A 27351-nucleotide genomic window follows, 5' to 3' on the forward strand; every position below is an offset into this window, starting at 1 on the left:
GGGCGTCGCAGCTACGATTTTTCTTTAGACTCGTCAACCATTCGTTCAGAATCGGGAGTTGATGAATTGTTGGGGTCAAGAGAGGTCAGGAGGTCAGAGGTGGCTGGACGTGGATCATCTCTTATGGCTGACTTGGAGGATACATACGACAGGGTGAGAGAGAACAATCAAATGATTGTACCATTAAGATAGAGGATGTAGTTGAGATTATGGATTCCAAGGAAGCAAAGATGGCACTTCTATTCTGAGGGGTGCAGCTGTAAAGAAAATAGTACAAATTTCTGTCATTTGTAGCTCAAAACAGTGCCTGATACAATTATTTGTATTAAATTCCTGCTGCGAATCTTTAAGAAACTAGTCAAATTGTTTATATATTGTAGCGCGGATGATAAGTGTGCTGTGATGGACAAGATCAGATTATACACAGTCAGGGGCAGATCCACGAATTCCGTAAAGGGGAGGCGCCTTTGCAAAATTAAAGGGGGGAGCGCACGCACCCCCCATTTTTTCTTTTTATTTCTTTTGTTTTAACTAAAAATAAAGAGGGGGAACGCGCCCAGTGCGCCCCCCTCTGGATCCACCACTGCACAGTGGTCTATGAGGCTGATACCGATAGCAATTTCACATACTATTGATGGATCACATATCTATGACGTAATATTCATGGTATAGTACATTATAACCATAAATATTACATCATCACCATAAATATTACATTATCTTGTGCACATTTTTTCTCTGCCAGCACTTTGTCTTCAATGTCATCAACACCAAAGCAATGTTCCCTTTGCCCATGTGATGCTGTGTCGATTGATCAGCAATCAAAATTTCAATTATGAAGGATGTAATAGAACTTGTGTGATGAGACCACTGCAAAGACTGGCAAGGGATGTCAAAGAGCCTCTCGCCATTATCCACGTGATATATTCGTCTCTCCCTCTATCTCTAAAATTTTTGATTTATGCTTTCCGTTGCACAGAGTTTCATGCAACGAAAGGTCGCTAGGAAACGGCGGGTGGCCTTCGAAGACGAGGTGACAGGCTCTCCGGGCAGCAGCAGAGGGCAAGGACAACCATCCAGAAGATTCAGGTAAGGAGAAATGTACGACTATCAATTCTTGTGTGTCAATCAAATATTTGTCAGAATGAATGTTAGTCTAAGCTGTACAGTAACTATTCTCACAAAGTTATTTCCCAAATACAACCAAATTTTAAAAAACAGTCAATGAAAAGAAGAAAATTAGAGAAATGATAGCACCCATGTATAAGCATCAAATCACCTTCCTTTGAGTTTTTGTGATGGCAAAATGTACATGGAGAATATTAGAATCTGGAGAAAAAAAGAAGATAATGTGACATATGTGCTTACTTGTAGCTATACATATTGGATTTTCAAGAGCCCTTCCAATGATCTTGTTTTTATTGTGCGTAGTTTGTGGCACACAATGTTAGTGGGTCCTGAAAAAAGATTGTGTATTTGGTTTCTATTCTTAAAAATTGAGCGGAATGCTCTGGATGCTCACGATTTGGAACACACTAGGCGTCCATCTTCCAGTAAGTGGCATGGACAATTTGTCCTAATGTCTTTCATTTGTGAAAGCAGTAGCAGGGATGTGTTCATTGGATTTTTTGTTTGTTTGTTTGTTTTGAGTCTTCATGACTGTTATTTCAATGGATACAATGAAAAATTTTCATCACAGGCCCAGCAGAAGCAGTGGGGATGAAGACGATGCGGACTGGGAGGTACCGTACAGTAGCCATGGTGATCCTCTTGCCAGGGAGAATGAACGATCTCTAGGTGATGATGATGAGGAAGAAGGAGAAGAACACAGCAGCGTAAACTTTGGGGAGAGGAGTGAGAGTAGTGGCTACCATCTGAGACCGAGAAAGAAGCCAGTGGCCCAGGGGAAGAGGAGGGGTGCAAGAGTGCCCTCCAAGAGGGGTGTCCTCCTACCAAGGTCCGCATCCCCAAAGATGAGGGCCCCTCTCAAGGCAGTGCACTTCGAGGATGCCATCAATCAGGATGCTAGAGGGATGATGGGAAAAGTCAGACGTCGGCTGGCCCAGGAGACTCGGGAGCAGGACCGACTGAAGACGGCCCTGCATCACTCTTACGCCACTGATCTCCGAGAGGTCAAGAGGGGAGTCAGCGCTCAGGTCAGGAGACGCAAGAGGGTCGCCAAGCAAATGGTGAGTCAAAGTGACTGTTTGAATGATTCATGACGTGAACCTATTACTCATTACCTCCATTTAAGAATATGTGACTGAAGTCTGTTTTGTAGCAATAAACCTCTGTCTGCTTGGCTTGTTTTGTGTTTATGTGCTTGTGCTCCCAAGAATAATGCTCAAAGCAAAGAAGTGACTTTTGCAATTTACCACAGTTGTTAGCAAAAGAATGCTGCGATTTTGAGTGGTAACACACAGAAGTTCAAAACTTCTTTCTTGTTTAGAGTTTATCAGTATAACTTCACTGTGTACATTGCACACTACAAACTTGTACTGTCACAATAGAGCTTTTTACCCATGAAAAAAAAAGACATTTCTGTACCATGAATATTCTGTTTTAGTACATGCCGGTTTAAAGAAGTATTTTTTTCTCATACATTGTGTATCTTTCACCTAATTTCATAAGTACATTTTTCAGTTACACTTTTGTGTGTTGTACAGATTTTTTCTTCAATTGAAAATACAAATGTATGCCATGCCCTGTGATATTTTTTTTCTGTTCACAGGATTCTCAATACAAAGCCATCCATAGCCAGCCCAAAACAACCAAGTACAAGCCAGCCAAGAAGTACAGTGTGCCCACTGCTCAGTCTGCAACCACTGGGGGCAGCAGACGCTCAGTGCGGACAACTACAAAGCGATCCTCGTCCCCACCTGCCTTGAGACGGGGCCGCTCTGCATCATCAGAACCCACCCCAAGCACCTCATCAGCTGGGGAACGACCCTGTGAGTTGGAGCCAGTGATGTAGTCTCAATCATCACTGTTATCCCTCAATGTTTTCATCGCTTCTCCCACCAAAATGCTTCTTACCTGTAGTACTTTTCATACCTTAAATCTTCCTTGAAACTATATTGGAGTGAGTACATGTAGTGTTCTTCGTTAGGACATACCTATTAGTAGCTTTTCTGAGAGATTCTTTTGTTGATATGATGCATCTCCTGCAACATCAGGCATAAATTTCTGTGTCAGATATATTGAAGAATAAGCGGTGCGACATCTGCAACAGTCTACACCTAATTGGTGGTTTCTGTTTTTAGCCTGATCCATGAAGGATTCCAACTGTATTTATCTGAAACGGGCCCCATATCTCTTGTCCTCCCCTTTTCAGTGAGGGTCGGAGATGACGACCTCCTGCCGACCTTGATGCACGAGTTCCCCTTCCTGCACGTGTCACCGCATTCCGCGCAGCGGATGTGGTCCCAGCAGATGAAACACATGGAGCACCTGACCAAGATGGCGCTGTCACACCAGCAGCGCAAACCCAAGTCTCAGAGCAAGGTGAGATGAATAAAGGAGTTCGCGGTTGTGATTTGTGCATGTGCAAAACAGAGGTCATATAAGAATGTCTGTGTATTTGCCACTGACTTTAAAAGAAAAAGAATCCTTGGGCAACTATGAGAATTTATATAACACCTGAAGAGATCCTTGTCATTTGATTGGTTGTTTGACGTTGATTATTCGGCCCATTTCACTATGATGTCATTATCCGTGCAATTGTGGTTCCATTTTTACCGTGCAATTTTGGATCCATACGATTTGCTCCATTGCACGCTCACTGAGAGCCCGGGAACTACGCGTATACGCTTGCGTTTTGCAGTGTATGTCTATTGTGCGACAGCGCGCTACCTAGCATAAAGAGCTCAGTGAGCTGAGCATTCTCGCGATCTCAGATTCTCTATTGTTTCTAAATTAATAAAACATGAAAGGACAAGGATCTCTTTACAGGCGTTATATAAAACAAATAAAAAATGTTTTCATTCATGTAATGGACAGAATATTTCATTTGGTGAAAGATGAAATGTTTGTTCCATTCAACTCGGCTGCGCCTTGTTGAATGGATCATTTCATCTTTCACCTCATGAAATATTCTGTCCATTGCACTCATAAACATTCATTATTTGTATACTGAATTATGGTAATATGTGTTTCAGACTAAATTAGAATGTACAGGTGTAAGTCATTCATCAACACTGTTTAACAAAATCTCTTCGTGCACTTTATCAACATTGATTTTATACAAAGGTGCCATGTTTCAACAAAGGAATTCTCGATCACAACACATGTCCATGTAATTTGAAAGTCTCTGGTGTAGGGGTCAAATGAAACATGCACTAACCATGAACTCCCTTATTGCTGGTGTAGTGACACATATTTAAAAGTACACAGACTCTGGACTCAAGAGGGTGCTTTGGGATGGCATGATGATTGCTGCCATTTTCATTTAGAAATCTGTCATGATGTATAGTTAGTTGAATGTTGGTCAAAGTAGATCACCTATTAACATGCAAGTTTTTGTGGCTTGCTAGCAAGTAAACCTTGTCTCTGAAGGATCTGTATGTATTGGGGATTCCCTATCAAGAACGAGGAAGTGTATGACATTGAACCATACTGGTCTGAAGCATGGACATTAGATGCTTTACCCTTAGTCTGTGGACCACTTTAATACCATGCACTCCTGTTATTTTGAACCAACATGGTTATAACAAAATTCAACGAAATAAAGATTCAGGCTTCAACATAATCATCTCTCTGTTTTTTATCATTTATTTCTTCAGTTATAACAAAATTCCGATATAACGAAAGAAAATTGCCAGTCCCAAGGAATTAGTTATAATGGGAGTCCACTGTAATAGAATGAACCACACATTAGAAAACCTGAGAAATTAGATGTACAGTTTTGACTTTTTTCTTTGAAATTATGCAGATCGAGGAGGCGGAGAAGAAGCAAGAGATTCTGGTGTCCATCATGAAAAAAGAGCTGGCCCACAACGAGAGGATGGTGAGTGACAAAGTGTGGTATGGATGCAGGATATAGGTCATCATCCTGTCTCTTAGTAGATGTTATCCCTACATTCAGAAGCAAAGTAGTGGTGTGTTCAACCTCAACACACTGTAAATTTGGAATAGTTCGTGGAGTTATGGTTTATAATATACCACTTGATTTGTGCAAAAATGACAACACACAAATATATGTATATTTTTTTGGAGATTTCAAGAATTTGCTTTGTACTCTAGTCTGTGATATCATAAGCAAGTGAGTTTACTGAAATTGACCTGGCACAAGAAACAATAAAAAAATTAATAAGTTGCACAACAGTTTCAACCTTTATGGTGGTAACCATTACTCAATGCATTGCAGAAAGACCCATTCGGGACAATATGTGATGATATGTTGGGGAAACATCTTGAAAATCAGTATCAGTATTGCTGTACCATTTTGACAACCCAGTGACATACATAGGCATTGTCATTTTAATGGACAAATGAACGGTGAACTAGAAAAAATTTTTGGAATGGTCACAGCTTCGTTTCATTCTAACCAAAGAGCATTATTTTTGCAAAATTTTATATTCTAAAAATGTGGTCAGTATTCAATTGAAATATTACAGACAAACACATACACACACACAACCAACAATAATTCTGAACAGGTAGCCACAGCACAGATAATGTGAATCTAGAAGACATAACATCACTTCTAAAATCATAAAAGACCAGCCAAGCAGCCTTTAGAATTTTCTCTCAGATTCATGCAAGTTTGATTATGTGATTCACTGTTGTACAAAATTAATCTAATTACACCTATCATTGTATACCTGGTAGTATACAAGTGAAACAATCAAGGCCCGAGCTCTGAGTGAGAATAACACAGTTTTCAATCTCCTCTCAATCACGACACAGAGAGAGATCAAAGAACGGCGCAACCAGGAGACGGTATTGAGGAGCAAGGCTGCTGAGCAGAAACAGGTCAATGCCAGAGCTAGGCGGTACTACGATGAGTTCCGCCTGAGGGCCAGGTCTAGGGCCATGAAACGAAGGACCAGAGAAGAACAGGTACATTATTGTACAATGGACACATCACTACTTAAATCACAAAAGATCAGTGTACTGGCATTATAGCTCAATTTTATTCATACTCGGCTGCACAAGTTTTATCTGCCTTGCCCAGCCCATTGCAACTTGTGCGTAAAAACATATTGTTTCAACAATGCAAACAGTGTAGTAAAGCAGAAGTTGGTAATTACAATGTACTACATGCTTGGGTTTCACACCATGCATGTATTGGAATGCAGTAGCAGAGATGCCAGCTGTTTGTTTGTTTGTTTGTTTGTTCATTTATTTATTGCAGTGTTTTGTACTGTTTTCATTCAAACAGTGCATGTTTCATGAAAACTACTGTTTTCCACTTAAAATACTCCTTTCAAACCCTCAGAATACTAGTACTGCAATGCTGTTTACAAGGTTGGCATTGCTCAGCTGTTTTTTACAAGTGTTCTATGCATGCTGTATACATTTATGTTGCAAGAAGTGGGGGGGGGGGGTAGGAAAACAGGAAGTCTTCATAATATGCTATTTAGACAAGTCAAATATATTTGATTTGAGGTCATCATGCACCATTCCACCCCAGTGCAGTCAGATGACACCATTGATATGTAAAGAAAGCAACAGGAAATAGAAGTTTTTCCTTAATTTCTCAAAGCTGAAGCCATCTGCACTTTCACATCGAATTCAACGAGAGATTTCAACGAGGGGCCATGATAGACTCGATACTCCAGACGCATACTTGCGATTGTTTCACTTTCATTCTACGCTTTCCGAAGTGCAAGTGTGAAAATTAGAGGCACTTGAACAGAAGAGGCAATTCAAAGAAAGTTTGCCTGACTAGCAATTTTTTCTTGGCAGTAATGTATGTGTCATTTTTGTGGTGTTATTTAAAGGCTTTGGAATCGGTTCAAAGTCCATGAAAACTTAAAGTGAAAACCGGATGATTGCCACCCCTTGCCCAATCCAGCAGAGACTCGACTCACTTGTCCAATACTGAAACCTTATTGCAGGTCAGGTCAGGTCACACCTGTAGCATTTCTGCCGTTGGGGCACTGAGATGTCCTTCTCCAGGTTTCCTTATCCTGCGCCATTCTCACACAGATTTCCACCGGCTTCTCCGCCCATCTCCTCACATCGCCCACCCAATTCCTCCTTGGTCTTCCTTGAGCTCGCTGCCCATCCACCCGACCATGCATTACCATATGCGCTAGTGTACCTCTGGCCGTCGGGTGACATGTCCGAACCACTGCATTTTCCTTCTCTTCATTATGTCCAGCAGTGGTTCATAATCCCCAACTTTCCTCCTGATCTCTTTCAGCACTGATGCATTGGTGCGGCGATCATGCCAATGTATTCCAAGTAATCGACGGAAACATCTCATCTTGAAAGTGGCTATTTTCTTCTCCAGATTTTTGCTGAGCGTCCATGACTCGCAACCTTATTGCATCAAACATATTATTCCTGTCAACAGCCAGCCAACTCTTCATATTTCCACTCATTGCCAAGTAAATTCCCATGAAAGAGATGCTCACGTACATTTATACATTTATAGTTGACTTTTTTATCATCAGTCCCAATACAGTCAACCTGGCCTATATTGACCTCGCACAAGTAAAAAAAAAAAATATTGGCTATGAAAGTGAAAGCAAAAATCTACCCTGGATCGATGTAAACATGTCAGGCATGATATTCTGTACATTTAAATCTAATTTCAGATTTTTTTTTCCTCAAGTCTGTACTCATTTTGCTATTTTCATGTATCAAAATCACCTGAAAATTTTGATTTGCGATTTTTTTCAAAAAACCTCAATATCATCCCTGACATGTGTTATTTCTCTAGCGTAAGTCCAAATCACGCAAGTCAAAGGGTATTTTTTTTTCCCTGTGGGAAGTCAGATCCTGTGGATCTGACTTTAGATGAGGTTGATTGTATTTTCACCTGGTGTCATCTGGTACATTTACATGGCATTTCCCTGTAATATCTTATGTCTGGAATTTCAGATATTCAAACACCTGTTTGAGGAGGGTATGGAGATACAGAAGGCGAGGATTCGTGAGCTCCGCAAGTATGCCGCCGAGAAGAGAGAGGAGAATTCTAAGCGCCAAAGGGACGAAGTCGAGTCACTTGAGAACTAGTATCCTTTCGGAGCATTTTGATAATGCTGTGTCCCATCAGGCCTCACCTTTGATTCAAAGGACTTGCAGGTCGTCACAATTTCACATCTAACATTAGTAGTTTGCAAGGTGCTAATGTTCAAGCCTGAGAAAACACAATGCTGAATGTATTATTTGTCATTTCTTTGTTGGCTTATGCCAAACTTGGATACATAAGTATGTTGATATTCTAACAATGTTTTTCTCCGAAAAGACCGTTGTTTTAAATTCTTTGAACGGCCACCTCAATATGGCATCAAAATAGTGTACTACGACAACTATGAATGGTAATAATATACTGATAAAACTGACTACAACTATATGCCTGGGAAGGGGGGGGGGGGTAGCTGCAGGGGTGGTTAATTTGTGTTTGTGCATTTTTTTTTCTCTCTTTCTTCTGGCTCTTCCAATCATGGAAACAACAATGCAAATATTGATGGCTTGAAAACAAGGACCTCCTGTGTGTTCTTTTCCACTATAAAGCAGGAGAGAGAAACTGCTGATTTCGAAGATACCTTAACCACCTGTTCCACCAGCTATCGAGACCAGTTCAAAATGCTAGCAGAGACGATCGCCAAGGAACGACAGGAATTGAACACCAGAGACAGAGAGCAGTCAAATGTGAGTCTCCCGTGACATTACCATAACATCCACCCTTTGTGTGCTGTACGCGCCAGTTGGCACAAAGAACTCTTCGGCATTGTACAAACTGTCCAAAGTCCCTGGCACAGAAAGGGTTAAAGGGGATGGCTAGTAACCGATCAGTGGCAATCAGTGGGAATGCTTGGGGATGACTGTTCCAATACTTGTGGGATTTATTTAAAAGTACATTATATATCTACTATTGTGTGGAAATTCTTTGCTTCAGAACGGTCTCATATTCAAGTAATGTGCAGATTAATGCCCCGTCACTGACCAGGCACGCTAACCTGGAAGCATTAAACTGCACATTACTTGAATATGAGACCATTCTGAAGCAAATAATTTTCACACAACAATAGATATACAATGTACTCTTAAATGAATCCCACAAGGATTGGAACAGTCAACCTCCAGCATTCCCACTGATTCCCACTGATCAGTTACTAGCCATCCCCTTTTTAAAGGGATCATATAGTTCGGGTTAAGACCTAATTTAAAGTTTCTAACATTTTCTTTTTTTTGAGAGAGAGAGAGAGATAACGAGAAACCTCCAATGAAATATGAAAGAACATGCAATTCCCAGAGGAATTTACCATTTATTTGATGAAAATTGGTTTTGAAATGGCTGAGATATCCAAAACAAAGTGATCCTAATAAAAGGTGGGACCCACTTTTTATTGTGATTGCTTTGTTTTACTTTATCTTTAGATATCTCAGCCATTCCAACACCGATTTTCATAAAATAAACTTTGAATTCCTCTTAGAATGGTATGCTCTGTACTATTTCTTAAGTAGTTTCTTTGTATCTCGAAAAAATTAAAAACCCCATCCTCATCTCCTCCAATACTATACTATCCCTCTAAAGAGTTTTCTTCCTCTACACTAACTTCCAGGGACAGAATTTCAGGTTTCCTATGCTACTGTCTGTCTGCATTCTATCCCTGGTCATGAAATAATTTACATTAGAATTGAACTCATTTTGATAACACAAGTTGTTACTTAAATACCTAGAAATATTCACCATAGGGCAGGATCAACAGGGGCCCTTTGAAAGTCCGCTGGTGTAAGCAATAAATTAAGCTTCATGGGGTTATGAAACCATCCTATCATTGGGAAAAAGAAAGGAGGTAATCCAATCCTCCAATAACTTGGAAACAAGAATTTTTTTTTTCTGTCTGTTTGTATTTTAATAAGATAAAGTATCACCCACAAGTTAGCTGTTGTGAAGGTGTTTTTGAACCACACAGACACAGGTGCTCAGGTGAAATACAATCCTATCATCTCAAGGATGTCTCCAATTTGTTTTGTATTTTCCTTTTTGCTCTACATCCTGCCCTACATCCTCCACCCAGGCCTTGCACCGCATCAAGAGGAACCTGAGGGAGAAGATGGAGAGGGAGATCAGGGAGTACCAGGACCAGCTCTACCGAGACGAGGATGCGGAGTACTTCCGGCAGCTGGAGGCCGACAGGATGAAGCACGAGCTGCAGATCGCCAAGTACAAGGCTCAGCTGTAGAGGGCGCTAGCAGCTACTGGCAGCCAGTGGCGTAGGTAGAGGGAGTCTGGCTAACCACAATGGAAGGTGCCACGTTGTTTCTCCTCAGAGCAGTTGTTACCCAGCACAGAGTGTATATGTTCATGCGTGTGTATTTTCATGGATATACATGTGGCACAATGTATTTTTCTGTAACTATAGCGGCTGCATGGCTCACACGGCATTGGGTAACAGCATGGTGCCTGGTGATCATGAGACCAGTTATTGACCAATCACAGTTCATTAGCTGAAAACCAGGTTGGCCAGATGCCCTCTGCCGACAGCACCATGTCAAAATGCATCAGAGGCATTGGCCTTTGTAGAATGTTCCCTGAATACTAGTATGCCCAGGGTTGCATTTCTTACTGGCCTGATTAGTTGTCGATAGTTGTATAACAGGATGACAGAAAACACATTACACAACAATGTGACAACTTTGATCGAACCCTCACCCCATTCTCCGATGCCTTCCTATGGTCCCTCGCAGATATGTTGTCTATCCCGTAAGGGGACTAAGCCATTCAACTTTGATCACATAGACAGAATATAGTAGTTGCGTTTAATACCAGAACCCTCGCTAATTGGCACTCGCACTGATTTAGAACTGATAGAACTGGTGTTTTCTTATTTTCCTTTCTATTTACAAAAGAAAAAATAGTGTTACTATCTTGCCACCAATCAGACTGTGATGATTTGCAAGAGACTTGGTCTACTGCAGTTTTCTCTTTGTATGTCTGCCCTTTCTGTTTCCCAAACCAAACTTTCTATAAAGTAATTCATTCTCATAGTCTCTTCCTACATTGAAATGATGAGGACAGATGGATCATTTTGCAGCTCAGTTCTGATCAAGATCATTGATTACCAAAATGTACATCAGTGATGTCATAATAATGTATTTACAGCTGTATTGATTTTTTTTTTTTTGACAAATAGGCCTGCAGCACAATATAGTAATCATCAGAACTCCAGGCCACATGACCTGGCTCATTTTACCCCTGATATTATCTTATACTTTGTCATCTTTAGTGTAATCTAAATTTCATAATAATTTTTTCCAAAATGTCACATCGAAATCCCGTTGGCTTGTTCAGGCTCTGTTGTTCACTTTGCTCATAAGCCAATATCCCATGATGTAGTAGGATGTGATTACGTTTTGATGATCGCAGTCTCTGTCAGTCATGGTACTGTAAAGGTGGATATTTTCGCGCGAGTACTTTTTCGCGCTCGGCCAGGTAAGATGGATTTTGCATGTTTTTAATTCCCCGAAATCAGGACATTAACTACTGGAACATATGGCATGCAAAAATATTTGTGTGTTTTTATTTTTGCGCTAGCGTCTGGTTTCGCGAAATGCACGAAAATTTCCACTTTTACAGTACCGTACGACCCTCTATTATGTTGCTGCTCTAAAAACAGTTGGGAGTAGGATATTTTTATAGCTATCTCAAATTAGCAGTCAAGCATATCATGAACATTTTGCAAAGAGAAAAAAATTTACACATCTATATCTTCTTTTTCTCCTCTCCCAACCAGTATCACTCTCATATGTTTTTGTTGATTCTAACAAATGATTTTAGCATTGACTATCATTGGGCATCATATCACACAATAAACCTATCGTTAGATTTGAGAAGTAGCAAAGTGCTGAACCCCTGACCTTTAATATATTCAAAGTGACTTTGCATGTATCAGGTATTAGAGAAAGTTCAGAAGTGAATCTGGATATCAAAGGACAAGTTCACCTTCATAGACATGTGGGTTGAATGAATACAGCTAAATTAGTAGAACACATCAGTGAGAGTTTGTGGAAGATCGGACAATCCGTTCAAAAGTTATGAATTTTTGAAGTTTCTGCTCAGTCACGGCTGGATGAGAAGACTACTATAGCTTGTGATGTCACATGTGTACAACGATATAAAGAAAGAATAAAGAAAATTCAACGTATTTTCACTTTTTTCGCATAACAAAGGAGCACTTGACTTCTTTCTTTCAGAAGGCAGGGGAACAATATTACCCTTAACATACGTCAGTAACAAGTCAAAGAAATGTGCACTTTATTCAAAAAGTAAGGTTTGTGAAATTCTCCTTTTTGTTTTCCTTATATCGTTGTATGCATGTGACATCATACACTGTAGTAGTCTTCTCATACAGCTGTGACTGCACAGATATTTTGAAAATTTATGACTTTGGAACGGATTGTTGGATTTTCCCCAAACTTTCACTGATGTGTTCTACTAATGTTGTTGCATTCACTCAATCCACATGTATATAAAAGTGGACTTGTCCTGTAATTACAGGGAGTTGCAGTGTAACCAGTTAATTCATGAATGGCCAAAAATCTGAACTCCGTGGTACAGCGTACACATTTCCTGTTTGTGGGTTTGTTTGTTTTGTTTGTTTTGCAATTTTGTATAAAGTTCTTGCAAGACATAGATGTAAAGACCAGATAAGACTAAGAACAATGCCTTGAAGTAGTGAAACAAAGTCTGTGTATTTACTATGCTTTTGATTTAAAAATTATGAAATATGTGTAGTACTGAGTTGGATTTATTTGTAATATTCAGATTCCTGTACATACAAATACATTGCATTTTGCTTTGTGTATTTTTCGCATATTAAAGTAACTTCTTTCCAATGCACTACACATGGAAAATGATATCGATACACTGCAAGTCTTTTATTTCTCGTTCGTCAATACTGAAAGGTGACTAATTAATGGGTGTCTGCCGCTTGTCTGTGGTAGGGAAAATAGTTTTGGATTCAGACTTGCGGTGAATTGCGACCAAGTAGAAATGATATGAATTTGGAACAGGATTCACGAAAGTGAGTTGTGATCAGGTCGCATTGCAAGGAGCTGGATTCGTGACATAATCTATGCATTGTAGAAGTTGATTGGGTCGAATTGCACGGAGCATGGATGAGGAAGAAATGGAAGTCAGTTTGATATGATGGAGTCGAATTGCAGCAAAACTGGGTCAGGATATCCTTGAAAGATCCCTGCGATCCAAATGTATGTTGACCTCTACTGATGCCTTTTATTCTGTGCATAACCTAATCACTAAAGTACTTCATGAAAATATGCATCATAGTATTTTGAAACCTAGCGTGGGATATAAACCTAAATCGCCAGGCTCGGAGAAAGGATAGGATCGGGCTGACTGAAAGTGAAATTTGATTGGGTCGAATTGCAGCAAGCTGGAATCATGATTGGCAGTGATGACTCGATGAGATCGATTCAATTTGTAGGGATCCAGGCTCGGGTGAGTGGAAGTACAACCTGTACATGGTCGCATTGCAGGGAGCTGAGCTGAGAATGGAAATGAATTGAGATCGGTTCGACTTAAGTGAGCTGGAATATTGATGAATGAAAGTCCATTCAATGGGGAACTTCGCACGGGTGAATGCAGTAAGCAGGGAGGTGGGAAGAGAGTTGCAAAATGCAGTGAGTTGTGTAAGATTGATCGGAAGAAGCTCAGTTAATTCCGATTAACATCTTATCGATGAGACGTATCATTTAGGGGCATGACAAACAGACCGAAATTACATATCATCTATAACCAAATTTTATCACAAGAATTTTGAATCTCGAAGGATGACTTTGCTTGAGTACACAAGCTGCTGGGATTTAGTGAGTGCAAGTGTACATGTCTGTGTGTGTGTGTGTGTGTGTGTGGTGTACAATTTTTGTTATACTGTAACTGGCATTTTGACAGGCATGGAATTTTGTTTATATGTTTGTTTGTTTGTTAGTTTGTTTTTGTTGTTGTTTCACGGGGTCCAGTTAACGTTGTGGTTGCTTCACTTTACACCGGGTTTTGCTTCCTGCTCTTTGCTGTGAATTTTGAATGGAGCGTGATCTTTTGCGTGCGTGGTTTGTGACACTCGTTCACAGAACCTCCCCTTTACTACATGTATTCAATTTACACTATGTCCTAGGGACAGAGTGTTTTGCCTCCACTCAAGGGCACGGCATGACAACACACATCATTGTTCATAACTTTGAAGCCCGACTCACTTGGATACGAATCCACGACCGGAACCCGAGCCGTGCGATTGAAAGGCATCTGACAGGCACCTCAACCGACTGAGCCACCTCGCCGCTCTTAGAGGTGTTTATTTTGGCAGAAGATTGTTATATGAATATCACACTGTACAACACAGCAAAACGAACGTAGTTCCTCTTCACGTCATGTAGATAATAATATGATTCATTTGCAGAAGGAATGAGTTGGGGAAATCATAAAAACTAGAGCAATAAGATTGATATATTGTCCCTCTTTCTCTCTCTGCTCGTGTTTACCACAGTCGAAACCTAAAAGTTTGATGTCTTGAATTACTGTACCAAAGTTTTAGTGCGACTTTAGCTTCCAGTACCTTTTTTTAGGAAACATGTCTATGCAAGTGGAACTAATACAGGTATATGGATTATTGGTTATTGAGTATGGCGGAGTGAAAGTGATGTGAATGGTGCGAGCACGTGATTGGGGGACATCAATCATCGATCACTATGGTCTAAAGTCCATTGTCCCATTATCCATGCTGCCTGGTTGGGCAGTTCATTTTTCTTATGGATCTTCTCAGCACTGTCCTGTCAGGTGGGTCTATTATGTAGTGTGGGTAATATAAAACACTCTTCTGTTTTCTTTGATTGTAATTTCCTCCAATGTCGTAAGGGGTCTTCCACGTGGATTCCTATCAGCACCTAGGAAATTTCCTATTCTCTGGAGCTGGTGGATATCTTTTCTCCTAGCCACACGTCTACATACAATCTCAGTCTGCTCTTTCTCATCACCTGCCTATGATCCTTGTCGAGCTCATTAACTGGAGGAGGTCTTCCTTTTTCTTTCGTTCGACACAGTGATGCCCTTCACATTCTTCTGACCATCCTCATCTCAGCCTTAATTTTCAATTCTCTCAACGCTGGACGACTTCATTGCCCATGTTTTGTTAGCATAAGTCATATACGGCTGTACATATCCGTACACAGGCATCGTACACCTTTCCTTTCACATTGAATGGGGTTGTCTTTTGAAACGAGGAAGGGAGAGAGTTCACGAAGATTCTTCCAAGGTCTGTAAATCCCTACAGTCACAGCTGCTGCCTCACCTTCTCTGACAGCAGCCGGGGGGCAGCAGACATATCTCAAAGATATACGAGTATAGAGCAAAACTTTTCCGCTGCTTCAAATTTCCTACCCTGGAGTCCATTTGCAATTCCACTGGTACCTCTCTGCCGCACCTGTCCTAGCATCTCTTTCAGATAAATACCTCGCTTACCACCTGCTGGCTTCCAGACATTCTGCTACATCGATATAGGTGGATCCAGCTCGTACAGTTGTTGCATCTTATTAAGTTTGCTCCAACACCTGCATAGAAAACCAAGTATTTCCTGTTTTGTTGTCGTTTTTTTTTTAATTCATGTTCCATATTCCACATTTCATACAAGTTTTATATTCCATTTGATTTGAAGCAGAAATGTTTTTCACACAATGGTCAGTTTGAACCAATAATGCACAAATGTATAAGGACATTTATGATTGACGTGTAATATGAGGAGGAACCCACTAAAAAGCAAAGCTTGTAGGATGTGGGTTCCAAAAATTAAACATAGGGTTTAGTACAGTATAGCAATGTCAGAAGTGACGTAACATGCAAAATACAAAATATCGAGAATATTACAAAGTTTACGGGATGTACATAGTATAATATATAATGTTTATGATTAACTTATGGTATAAATGCTAAGAAAAGTAGCAAGTTGATCAAACTAATGAAGTCATCCGAGCGAGGCATCATTTGAGTATGCAGAAATTTTTTTCAAGTGATTACGGCAAAATAATTAAACATAGGATTTTAGAAAATTGGCTTTGAAATTTGTTTCAACTGCACCAGTAGAAGATTCCATGACTTTTCAATTTCCTGCGTTCATTTTCAAAACCTTTCTCTCAAGGGATTTGTGTCATGAAGACACCTTTGTCATCAGTTCATGCTCACTAGCTCTCATATAGTGCTATCACTACCACTGTGGTCCAGATCATGCAGATCGATGCACAGAGAAATTCCCATAACGTTTTTTTAAGTTAATTATATCAACATTCTTTTAGTTTTAGCAGGATAGCCCTTCAGTTGGTAACTGTTATACTGAGGGGCCCTGCTCACATGTGTACCGATAAAAATGTCATGAACATCATATGAGATGGGATCCTTTACTATTATGAAGGGGAGAGGACCCAGAACTGAGCCTTTGTGAACCTCAACTTTCGCATCAGAGCTTTTCGCTGTCTCCACCTGATGTTTGCCTTACCTCCATAGCTGCAAGTAGTGTTGTGACTGCTTGTATATCATAGCTACTCTTCAAAGTCGGCCATCAGTGCTCATCTGACATTCTCCGCTGGTACACAATCCCCAACACAATTAAATGCCTTATACCTTCCCCAGGTTAAAGAAAACAAAGAATAACTGCTTCGTCGCAAGAAACTTTGCTTGCATCTGGCACACGGTGCACTGAATAAGGCATCATTATTTCCTTTCCATGGTATGAAGTCAAACTGCAACCTGCTCGCAGACTCTTCTCTACTCTCTAAAAAAAAATCGAGTGAAAATTTTCACTCTAAAAAAATTCACTCCAATTTCACTCGAAATTCACTCTTTTTTGTATTCACTCTTTTTAGAGTGAAAATTTTCACTCGATTTCTTTTAGAGAGTAGAAATCTACCGTAGACCTTATCAAGGCGTATGCTCCTGCGTGCAGCTTGATAGCGCTGTAAGATCAGCAGATCAGCCTTATTGGAGCAACGAAGAACCACACGCTCAGTGATGGAATCAGACTAACAAGAATGTCATTGCAGAGACCCATCATCCACTTTTACACCAACTTTCCCCGATGCCAGTAGGCCCTACATATACTTCTGAAGCAACACCTCACCAGGTGACTCTCCCCAGTTGGAAAGTAAAAGGGCACTGTATATAGTAACCATGGTTTATGAAATGAGACATCGTGACCCCTCCTTTGCCTCACATTCAGTATGCCCATCCTATGGGATTTCAACATTCCTGGAGCGTTCCTCGTAACTCTTCCGTACTAGCTTCTCTATGAAATATCATCGGTGACAATTAATGTTTCAGCTTCATCCGTGACACATGTTGGGCAGTGTTGGGCCCATCACGTCCACAGTGATTATATATTTCCTAATTGTAATCTTATATCGTCATAGCTTGATTCCAGATGAAATATGTTGCATTTTCTCCTCAGCAACCCTTGCTCCTTCTTCATCTTACCACCATTAGATCTCTCTGTGTCTGGGGCTCCGTATCTATACCTTTTCCTTGTGCCCATCCACACACCTTTGCTGCAAGAAGCCAGATCTTCTCATTGCTAGCCAATTTTCCTCCGCACCACACCACTTGCCTCTTGGGCCTCTGTGTGTCCATCATATATTGAAACTCGTGTTCCCCCTCCTGAAGTTTCCATATTCGCAGCTTTGATTTGAATTTCCCTCTGTTCCTCTTACAGGTCTTATTGTAGGTGTCTGCAACCACAAGGTGATGCTGTCAGACACATCTTTCTCTCTCTTTGGCAAATGCCTTCACATTCTTAGCCGTGACCCAGTCGGTAGCTGCTCTTATCATGATGAAGTGGATTTTGGTTTCGTTTCTCCCAGATTGGCAGGAGATGAGGTAACTGTCTGGTTTACAGAAGATGATGTTATCTAGTACATATCCATAACCCCACCTTCATGGCATTGGCAAAATTTGATAACGTCTCTTCCTCTGTTCTTCCTGCTAAACAGCATCACTCCTTGCAGACCTTGGTACCCATATATTGACTTCCCAAGTACATTTAGATCCCAACTATATATGGATGACTGACTCCTTGTCAGGAATACCAAAAACAATGACTTGCAAAAAAAAAGTTTATATTTATCAAAGGGTCCAAAGTATTGGGGGAAAATCCATGGGATAAACTACAGGATATTCTCTCGTTTTATCATCCTATCATGTGTCATGTATTACATATAATTCTAAAGAATCATATCAATCTCATGATATTATTCGAAAGCGCTTCTTCTTCTTTTTTATCAACCGCTTTATCTCAAAGCTTTACAACCTATATGTACAATGGACTGTACGCGACAATTCTATATTTAAGATTTCAACATGGTCACAGATAATCATGGTCCTCATCTAGAGTTGATATTGTCCCTCACTGGCGAATATACCAGAAACACATTATTACATTAACTTAATGTAAGAATAAAAATAGAACATGTCTTTGAAGTTTGAAGAAAAGTGGACAGTCCTTTAAACCGTTCTTTTTAAAGTTTTGAATAAAATGCATGTGTCGTCGTTGATGGATGGGAAGGCTGCAACAGTTTGTGATATCACAAAAGTAGCCTACATTTACATATAAAAATAACGCAAAATGATAAGAAAAATCCTCATTCAAATTTCACTTCTCTACGATTCTGAAGGGGCTCTTTATCTCCCGCGGGAAGGGGGCACGGAGAACAAATAGGCCTATACCTATATACAGTCATGTTGTGTCCGTGAAAAGTTGAAGGAACGTGTACTTCTCATCAACAATGAAATTTGCGGAGTTCCTGTATGATCACATTGTTCAATTTACCTCAAACTTCGGTTCCCGTGTTTCAATGATTTTATGCATTCACTTAAATTAGGTAAAATTATGCTTGGGGTAAGTTAAATACTTTCAATAACACAGGGCTTCTTCTTTGTTTGTTTTTATCACATTTTTCTTTGCCTGTATCTGGTTGCAGGTGGCACTCATGCCAAGTTATTTTTTTTTTCAATGACATGTTGAAATAAATCCTTTCAAGATCAAATCATTATGACAAATTTCGAATTTCGAGTGATCATTCAACAGTATCAACACATTCTACGTATGGGGAACTGTCATAATAACCATCCCAATGCTCGTGTGTGATTATAACATGAAGGCCATTCATGGCATGTCTCGATTAGGCTTGTGGATGAGAGGAAAGACAGTTTACAACAGATTCATTGTTCAATTAGGGTTGAATTTAAATGCGCATTCATAGCTGTGAAACTAAGGACATATAATAGTGTCTGTCGCGACATCGTTATTGGGACAAATTCCCAGTTTATTGTTTGAACCGAAACCACTCCTATAGGCTAACTATTACCAGGCCATTGTTTGTTTCCCGCTTTTAGTTGCACTATGTTATACAACTCCATAATGATTACTCAAAGGATAATAGGCCTGTACTCAGCAGATTATAATAATCTTGAGTGTAAAACTTCGTATCAGATTAATGGTAAGTCATCTCTGACGCACTTATTGTATGCAATGCACACTAGATTATGTACATTGATTATGTAAATTCTATATACGTGTGTATATATCCTTATATGAACACACACATTATATGCTTACACGCGTTTTTCCAGATGTCAATGTAAAAACGTTAAAAACATTATTTACCATTTGCAGATGAAACAAACACCCAGCTTTAGTGCTTCAAAATAGTTCTAGGTAAGTTAGGGATAGAAACAACCAATGTAGAAATTTGAATCAGTATAATGTACAAAATTTGAACAATAGTTATAATAATAATATTTCTAGACTAAACCATTAGTATGGTTTGGTGGGGAAAATAGTGATATCTCCTTATATTTTAGGCTTTATGCGAATTGTTTATATGGTAGGATGTTTTGTGATACAACTGACCTACACATATGCATTAAATATATACCTCGAACAGTTTTCTTAATCGCTGCTCTCATTGGTAAACAGTACCTTTAACTGAGTGAACGAAACGTGCTATTTAAGAAAGTATCGAAAGACCACCGCGACGGTCAGACCTGTAGATAGTCACTACACACGATGAGATTTGAAATGTTGTTATTGGTTGTTTTATCTATTTAAACACGGGTAAAAATACTTGCGCTCAGTCGTTAGGCTGTTTTTCAGAAAGTCCGTATAATATACACTGTACAAAAAACATAATGTGGTACAATCAACGTATAGCATAATACATAGACAATAATCGGTATAACGAAACAAAAAGATGAGAGAAAAAATACGTATATACTCAACACTCTTTACAAAACAGTCAGAGAGTAGAATGCAGTAAGAAGAAAAAAAATCTCGGAAAGGAAGTGATTTTAAAAAATATTACTCAGAAATAGAAAAACTCATAAATCAAGTAAGAAAGCAGAATCGATATCCTTCAGAAATTGTGCTAACCTTGTACATGTTCTCGTTACTTCCGGTAATTGATTGAATAATTGAGCTGCTATGTAAACAGTACTACTTTTGTAGAAATTGGTCTCTGGTTTTGGTAACAATACTTTAAATGCCGAGTTCCTCAGATTGTAATTAGATACTTTTACGTTCACTTGATAAGTCAGAAAATCAGGCAAGAGGTTATTTAAAACTTTGTAAATAAAAACAACAAGATCTTTTTTTCACTTTGCCATGAGGCAGTCAATAGGCAGCCCCCCATACAATTCTCGTCTATTGTGACGATAATCCACTTTCAGAACAGTTCGCAAGGCTCTGTTAATGATAATGATAATGATAATGAATAACATTTATATAGCGCTTAATACTGATGTTTCTAAGCGCATCAAATCGGGGAAAAATAATATATATAACGTAAAAACAAAATACAGCATTATGTACATATGATAACGACAGCAACAACAACAACAGCAAAATTAAGGTTGTGTAAACAGATGAGTTTTCAACAATGACTTAAACCTATCAACATTTTCAGCGTTACGAATATAAAAAGGGAGTTCATTCCAAAGAAGTGGGGAAATAACTGAAAAGGCCCTATCACCATAACGTGTACAGGTACGGGGACCACGTGATAATTGGAGAGCGGAGGAAGAACGAAGAGAACGGGTTGAAGTGGAGGAGCGGAAGGAAATTAAATCTTTAAGATAAGATGGGGCAAGATTATTACATATCTTGTAAACAATAAGGAGGATTTTAAAAGTGATACGTTGATGGATGGGGAGCCAGTGGAGGGATTGGAAAACTGGAGTAATGTGGTCAGATCTTTTTATAAGGGTCACAAGCCTAGCAGCTGTATTTTGAATTCTTTGAAGTGGTGCAGTACTTGAAGCAGGGAGACCAACAAGAAGGGAATTGCAGTAGTCAAGATGAGAGGAAACAAATGCGTGAATGAGACGTTCCGTGGAAGACTGATCCAATAATTTACGTATTTTACCAATTTTACAAATACCCCAAGCAGCAGAACGACATGAATTCTTAATATGTTTCTGAAGTATTTGTAGTCTTTTTATGTTACCAGAATTTGGTTTCATCCAGATGGTGTTACAGTACTCAAAGTGAGGACGAATCATTGTACTATACAGGGTTAATGCGGTATCTTGGTCAATATATGGTCTTGCCCTTCTTAAAGCGTACAAATTACGTAACACTTTACTTTTTACGCTGTCAACCTGTGGTTACCAAGAGAATTCTGTGTCAATGACAACACCTAGATATTTACAACTTTCTACCTTTTCTAACTGAGTACCATCAATTCTTATACTAACATTTTCAATTTTTTTTTTACGATTACGCTTAGTACCTATAAACATACATTTACATATTTTAACATTCAACATAAGCTTATCATGAAGTAACCATTCATGCACGGCAAGTAAGTCATCATTAACAATTCTTTCAAGTTCAAGAGGATCAGTGGATGCATAATGAATACAGGTATCATCCGCATAAAACGACACTTTACAATTTCTAACTACCCGAGGCAAATCATTCATATACATGATGAACAGCAAAGGTCCCAAAATACTTCCCTGAGGGACCCCACAGAGCACCTCACCCTCCTTTGAAACATTACCATTAATTACAGTTTGTTTTCTTTGGCTGAAATAATTTACAAACCAGCGTATAGTATCCTCACAAAATCCGAAAAATCGTAATTTTTCAATCAAAATATCTTTATCTATTACATGAAATGCATGAAAATATCCGGCCCATTCGAAAAATCATGCATGTAATAAGATGCTATTTCTCTGTCACCAGTTCTAGAGCTTTTCTAGATCTTTGATTGATCTGATTTTTACCTTCTTGTCATTCTTGGTCAGTACTGAGATTCGTCCATCGGTAGTCCACACTCTCTTCACCTTCTCATGCTTCCTCGCCGTGTAGACCAGGTTGCTCCTCTCTTGTGTGAGATCCTCGTGGATGTACATATTGGAGCCTTTCAGTTTCTGTCTTGCCGTGTGTACACTGTTACTTGACGATGATGGGCTTCGAAGCAGGAATTTCGTCGCTTGTGATGCCGCGTCTAGGATGCCGTTGCCTCTCTGCTCGGTCGTACGCACGAAGCGGGATACGATGAGATCGATCCAAGTCCGCCGGCTGGATGTCGACGTCCAGTTTCTCGCGAATGATCTTGATGATGACATCGTCAGTTTGTTCCTCGCCGTTCTCTGCAACACCGTGGAATCGTAGGCAGTTTCTCCTGCTGTACTGCTCGTGTTCTTCCAAGGCACTCTGGTATGAAGAGAGCTTCTTTTCCAGATCCTCTATTTTGGCTTCGAGGGCGACAAGTTTGTCGGAGTCCAAATGGAAGTCCATGTTTAGACACGGTGTCTAAATTCGCGCAGCACGCTGCCGTTACGCATGTTCAGCTCTTGTATGATTATTCTGACACTAATGTATGCTGTCATTTTTAATCCTGCTGAGCTGTATGAACTCATCTATATATCTATAATAGGCCCTACTGCGGAGGCAAACTCTTTAAGGAGGTTTTCTCGTATGAAGACAATTCAATGATCGAAAATAGTGACGAGAAACGAGATACGAGTACTATACTTTGAATAGAAGGCTTCTAGAGCATAACTGTTCTAACAATGAAAATGTTGTTTTTTTAGAAGAGCAGGGAATCAATAGAAATTATTAAATCGGTAACAAGATATGATATTGATGGAAAACATGAACGAATTCAAGGTGTTTTCTTGAATTCATTAGTCAGCGAAAGTTCTTACAATGAAAAGTTTGGTATTTGTTGCACCAATCTTTAACACAGGTCCATGTTTGTCTTAAACACTCTACAAAAAAAAAATAGCAGATTTCCGTTTTGAAACTATAGATAATTGTTCTGCAGTTGAGAAGTTAAAATTCACACTCTGCAGTTTGAAACGTAATACTAATACAGTAGTATGACATTCTCTGCAGAGATACGAAGAGTTTCCTTACACATTACGTAGTGCCATTATGCCATGATGCAGAGTTATTCTGAAAACATCTTTTGATTAATGTTTTTTTTAGATTTGCTGTACTATATCGCTGGTAAAGTCCAGTAAGTTAAAATAAGAAGGTAACAAGAGGAAAGGTGATCGTAAGTCTTGCATAGAGAAATGTTAGTGATAATAATGGACACTCTTTTTTTCAGGAACTTCATGCTCGAACCTGTAATATATAATGTTGCATTTGCTTCTCAGTTAAATGATTTCATTTCTGCTGTCCCCTCCGTCATTTTCACCTTTCACGTTGCTTTGTTGTGCTCTTTTGAAGAACTAAACGGAAGTGTTGATTATTTTTTTTCTCCAGCACTAAACACCAAGAGATAATTGTACCTTCCTATGAATGGAATAATCATTAATCCATTATAATGTGGCATCATAAGTATATAAACTATATTATGTGTGAGTGTGCCCGTGTTTACTTGTTCTATTCATGAATTATAGCTCTTTTGTTGCTAAAAGTCGGAGAGACATTTTGTAGAAGTACCTAAATTCATTTTGAACATTTTAGAACTGAATAATGTCATCCGAAAACATGGAGTGACTGTTCGCAAATTATGACATTATTATGATCTCAGTTTCCTTGTGCATAGCCTCCTCAGTGTTAGTACCGCTCTTCAAGAGGTTTCCTTTATACGGAGAACGACCTTTTCATGGTATAAATCTTTCTGTTTCATTCTACTTTTGGCATTAACTTACGCAAAGAAATCTGTCTTGGTGAAGGTATAGTAAAGATCTGCGTTATGTTTCGGCAAATGCAAAACGGAATGACATATAACATATGGGCCAAAAAAAGGGTGAATATTGAGATATTTCCCGCTCATATAGGATAAAAGGGAATTGAGAAAATAACAGCGATATGATGCGCAAGAGGAATTAGTTTACGAAAATTCCCATGAATTAAGGAAGTGAGGAAAAAGGAAGTGAGGACCACGAATCATTATACTGAAGGATCCGACAGATAAGGGCTTGCACGTCAAGTATTGCAAAACAATTGTGAGGATGATGATGCCTTCCAAATTTAGCGCGGTCTGCACTTAACACTATATTATGATACAAATGTACTGTGACTTACATGTAGGACGAATAACGCAGCGAAGAATCTACTTGAGATCTATATAGGGCCTGTACTGGTGCAAGTCATAACTCTTAGTCAAGACAAACTTTGCTGTCGAAACTGATGTACTAAACTTGAGAAAACGATAAAATGTTCGATGTGTGTGAATGCATGTATTACTCATGTAAATTTTATAGTATTAGCTGGTTCGTAATATCCAAAATGAGTGCAAGTTTCGGTACCTTGTGTGGGCTAAACGAATTGAGCTTTGTACAGCATTAATTAGCATGATCTGATTTTATCTGCGGCTCCATACAAGCTTGCTTTTACGCAGGCCCCATCATATTTTTCGCATTATGATCTCAGTTTAAGTCGCATGTATACAGACCTTGTGTTTATACCAAGACAAACTTTTGAACATTCCGGTGAAGTTCTATTTTGAATTATGTTCTGTATAATTTTCGTATCAATTTACTTTATATTGTGATATATGTGAGAAATATGAAAATAGATTAAAATAGAAAAAAAAATGAAATGAAAAATGACTGTAAAGATGACTTCGTATACGACCTTGTAAAGGTAAATTATCGGGACGGTCACTCAGTCAAGTGTGTGTGTGTGTGTGTATGATGTTTGTCGTCTGCGTGTCGGTACCAATACAGACTTATAGAAATGAAAAAGTAGAGTATGGCTCTATAACGCATTTGAAGTCCAACAAGAATGTTTATTAAAACAAATTTCGACATGATCATATGCGTCGATTACCTTGGTAACACATTGATGATATATCATGTTGTTATTGTTCTCTCAATAGGATTTCTTTTCTGTTCTCCTGCTATCGATATTGCACACATAGGCACACATATGTATAATATGTATATAATTATATCCACTTGTATCATATATCATATATCTCCTAGAGAGTTATGTGCATTGAGTGAATCGTAATTCTTTTGTGGATGAGGGTTATAACACCTTCTTTTGAGATCTCTCACTTGTCACTCAACCCATTCTTGCATTGAACTGTGCATGCGCAGGTAAACCAGGAAGGTGAAATAGTTGATTCTCGACGATTTTAGTTTCGACGTGCATGGCGATAAGCGTCTACTTTTGTTTACGAGGAAGCATCAGATCGGAGCATTCAACAACCTTGACAGCGTGCTAAGTGATCACAAGACGGCAGCTCCAGCAGATGTGCCTTGCATTTTACCTATTTGTCGTCGGTACTGCTACGGACAAAGAGACTACAGTCGTTCTTCACCAAGTAAGTGCACTTACTTTTTCTTCATTTGAATCATTGTTTATGTGGTCAGTAGGCACCTACAAATTATAGTGAGGTATCAGAGCGAATATCTGAATCTGTCTATGATAGCATCGTACCAGCTGCTTCAATTGAAATATAGCGCGATGTGTTATTTCTGGTCGTAAAATGCCTTCTGGTCTCCCCTAATAGCAACAGTACGTAAATATGTTTTCTGTCACTATCAAGTCAAAGATTTGCATTTGTTTCAGCTGGGATTGTTTATTTTTAATTACCTTAATGGTAATTCATACACTCCCACTTATTTTCGACTCTATATGGCCCGAATTCACGAAGGTGGTACAATCTTCTCCATGGTTTAAACCATGGACAAAGACCATGGAGCGCCAAGTGTCGCATGGAATATTTCGTAACGAAATGGTCATTTCGTCGACGAAATGACCATTTCGTTACAAAATAATAATTTCGTTGACGAAATGACTGATTTCATAACGAAATATTCCATGTGACACTTGGCGCCCCATGGTCTTTGTCCATGGTTTAAACCATGGACAAGATTGTACCACCTTCGTGAATTCGGGCCATGTTTTCGAGAAACGAATAATTGATTTTCGTATATAAGTAGGTAGTCAACGGTTTTTATCAACAACCTCTCCTATTACAGACTACATTATTTTAGAATGCAATTACACTCTGGTGCTATTTCTTTTTAATTCTCTGGATTGCCAAGGAAAAAAGAAAGAAGAAAAAGCATTCGCTTACTGTATTCTTTTAAGTGCAAGTTAAGCCGTTTTCTTTGAAGTTCAATCAACATCCATGGCCTCCCATACCGAGGTAGTGCTACTAACTGATCAACAAAAATTTAATATATCACCGTCCTCAGATGATGAATTGTAATGCACACCCTATTCTATCATCAGCTATTCGGCACCACTCTCCTGATCATCTCCGATTTCTCATTAGCAGCTCGTAAACATTTACTCTTACATCTACAGTTACATTTACAGTCATGCATTGATGTTGTTGTTTTTTGTCTTTGCCTTTCTTTTTTTGGGGTCCTGTCTGTCCTGATTTGAATTACTCTTTTTTTATTTTTGTAATTAAGAGAGTTGCGTCAACTCCTTGAAGTGTTCAGTGTAATTATACATGCACTACTTTTTAGTGGACCCCTCGATGTTGCTTTGTTTCCTCAGAACATAGGTAATGCAGTAAAATTTTACTTGAAACTATGTAAAACATGCTTTTCGCTGTTCGCGAATAATTTTACTCTACTCATGATTACTTGGACTTGGACTTTGAATGAAGTATTTGAAATCATCAGTCTACATACGACAAAGTCTATTGATTCTTTACAAATTTCTGCTTATCATGATAATAGACATA

At 39.1% G+C, this 27351-nt stretch overlaps 1 protein-coding gene across 1 annotated transcript; it reads left to right on the forward strand.

Moving 5' to 3' along the window:
• Positions 1 to 10364, forward strand: LOC139724714 (uncharacterized). Its single transcript, XM_071635835.1, has 10 exons — positions 1 to 153; positions 980 to 1089; positions 1700 to 2189; positions 2732 to 2951; positions 3335 to 3504; positions 4931 to 5005; positions 5908 to 6060; positions 8053 to 8186; positions 8742 to 8826; positions 10200 to 10364. The coding sequence occupies exons 1-10, from the start codon at positions 124 to 126 to the stop codon at positions 10362 to 10364; spliced, it is 1632 nt and encodes a 543-aa protein (XP_071491936.1). The 5' UTR covers positions 1 to 123.
• The last annotated feature ends 16987 nt before the right edge of the window (positions 10365 to 27351 follow it).

Source organism: Diadema antillarum, unplaced genomic scaffold, assembly GCF_040938485.1.
Source record: "Diadema antillarum isolate AM-2024a unplaced genomic scaffold, OU_Dant_1.0 scf00000226, whole genome shotgun sequence".
NCBI classification, from domain to species: Eukaryota; Metazoa; Echinodermata; class Echinoidea; order Diadematoida; family Diadematidae; genus Diadema; species Diadema antillarum.

Bases quoted from the DNA above. Each gene is read 5' to 3' on its own strand.
- LOC139724714 (XM_071635835.1), top strand. From the start codon at position 124: ATGGCTGACTTGGAGGATACATACGACAGG. The intron at 5,006-5,907 runs GTGAGTGACAAA...ATCACGACACAG, and splicing joins TGGCCCACAACGAGAGGATG to AGAGAGATCAAAGAACGGCG. The intron at 8,187-8,741 runs GTATCCTTTCGG...CTGTTCCACCAG, and splicing joins GTCGAGTCACTTGAGAACTA to CTATCGAGACCAGTTCAAAA.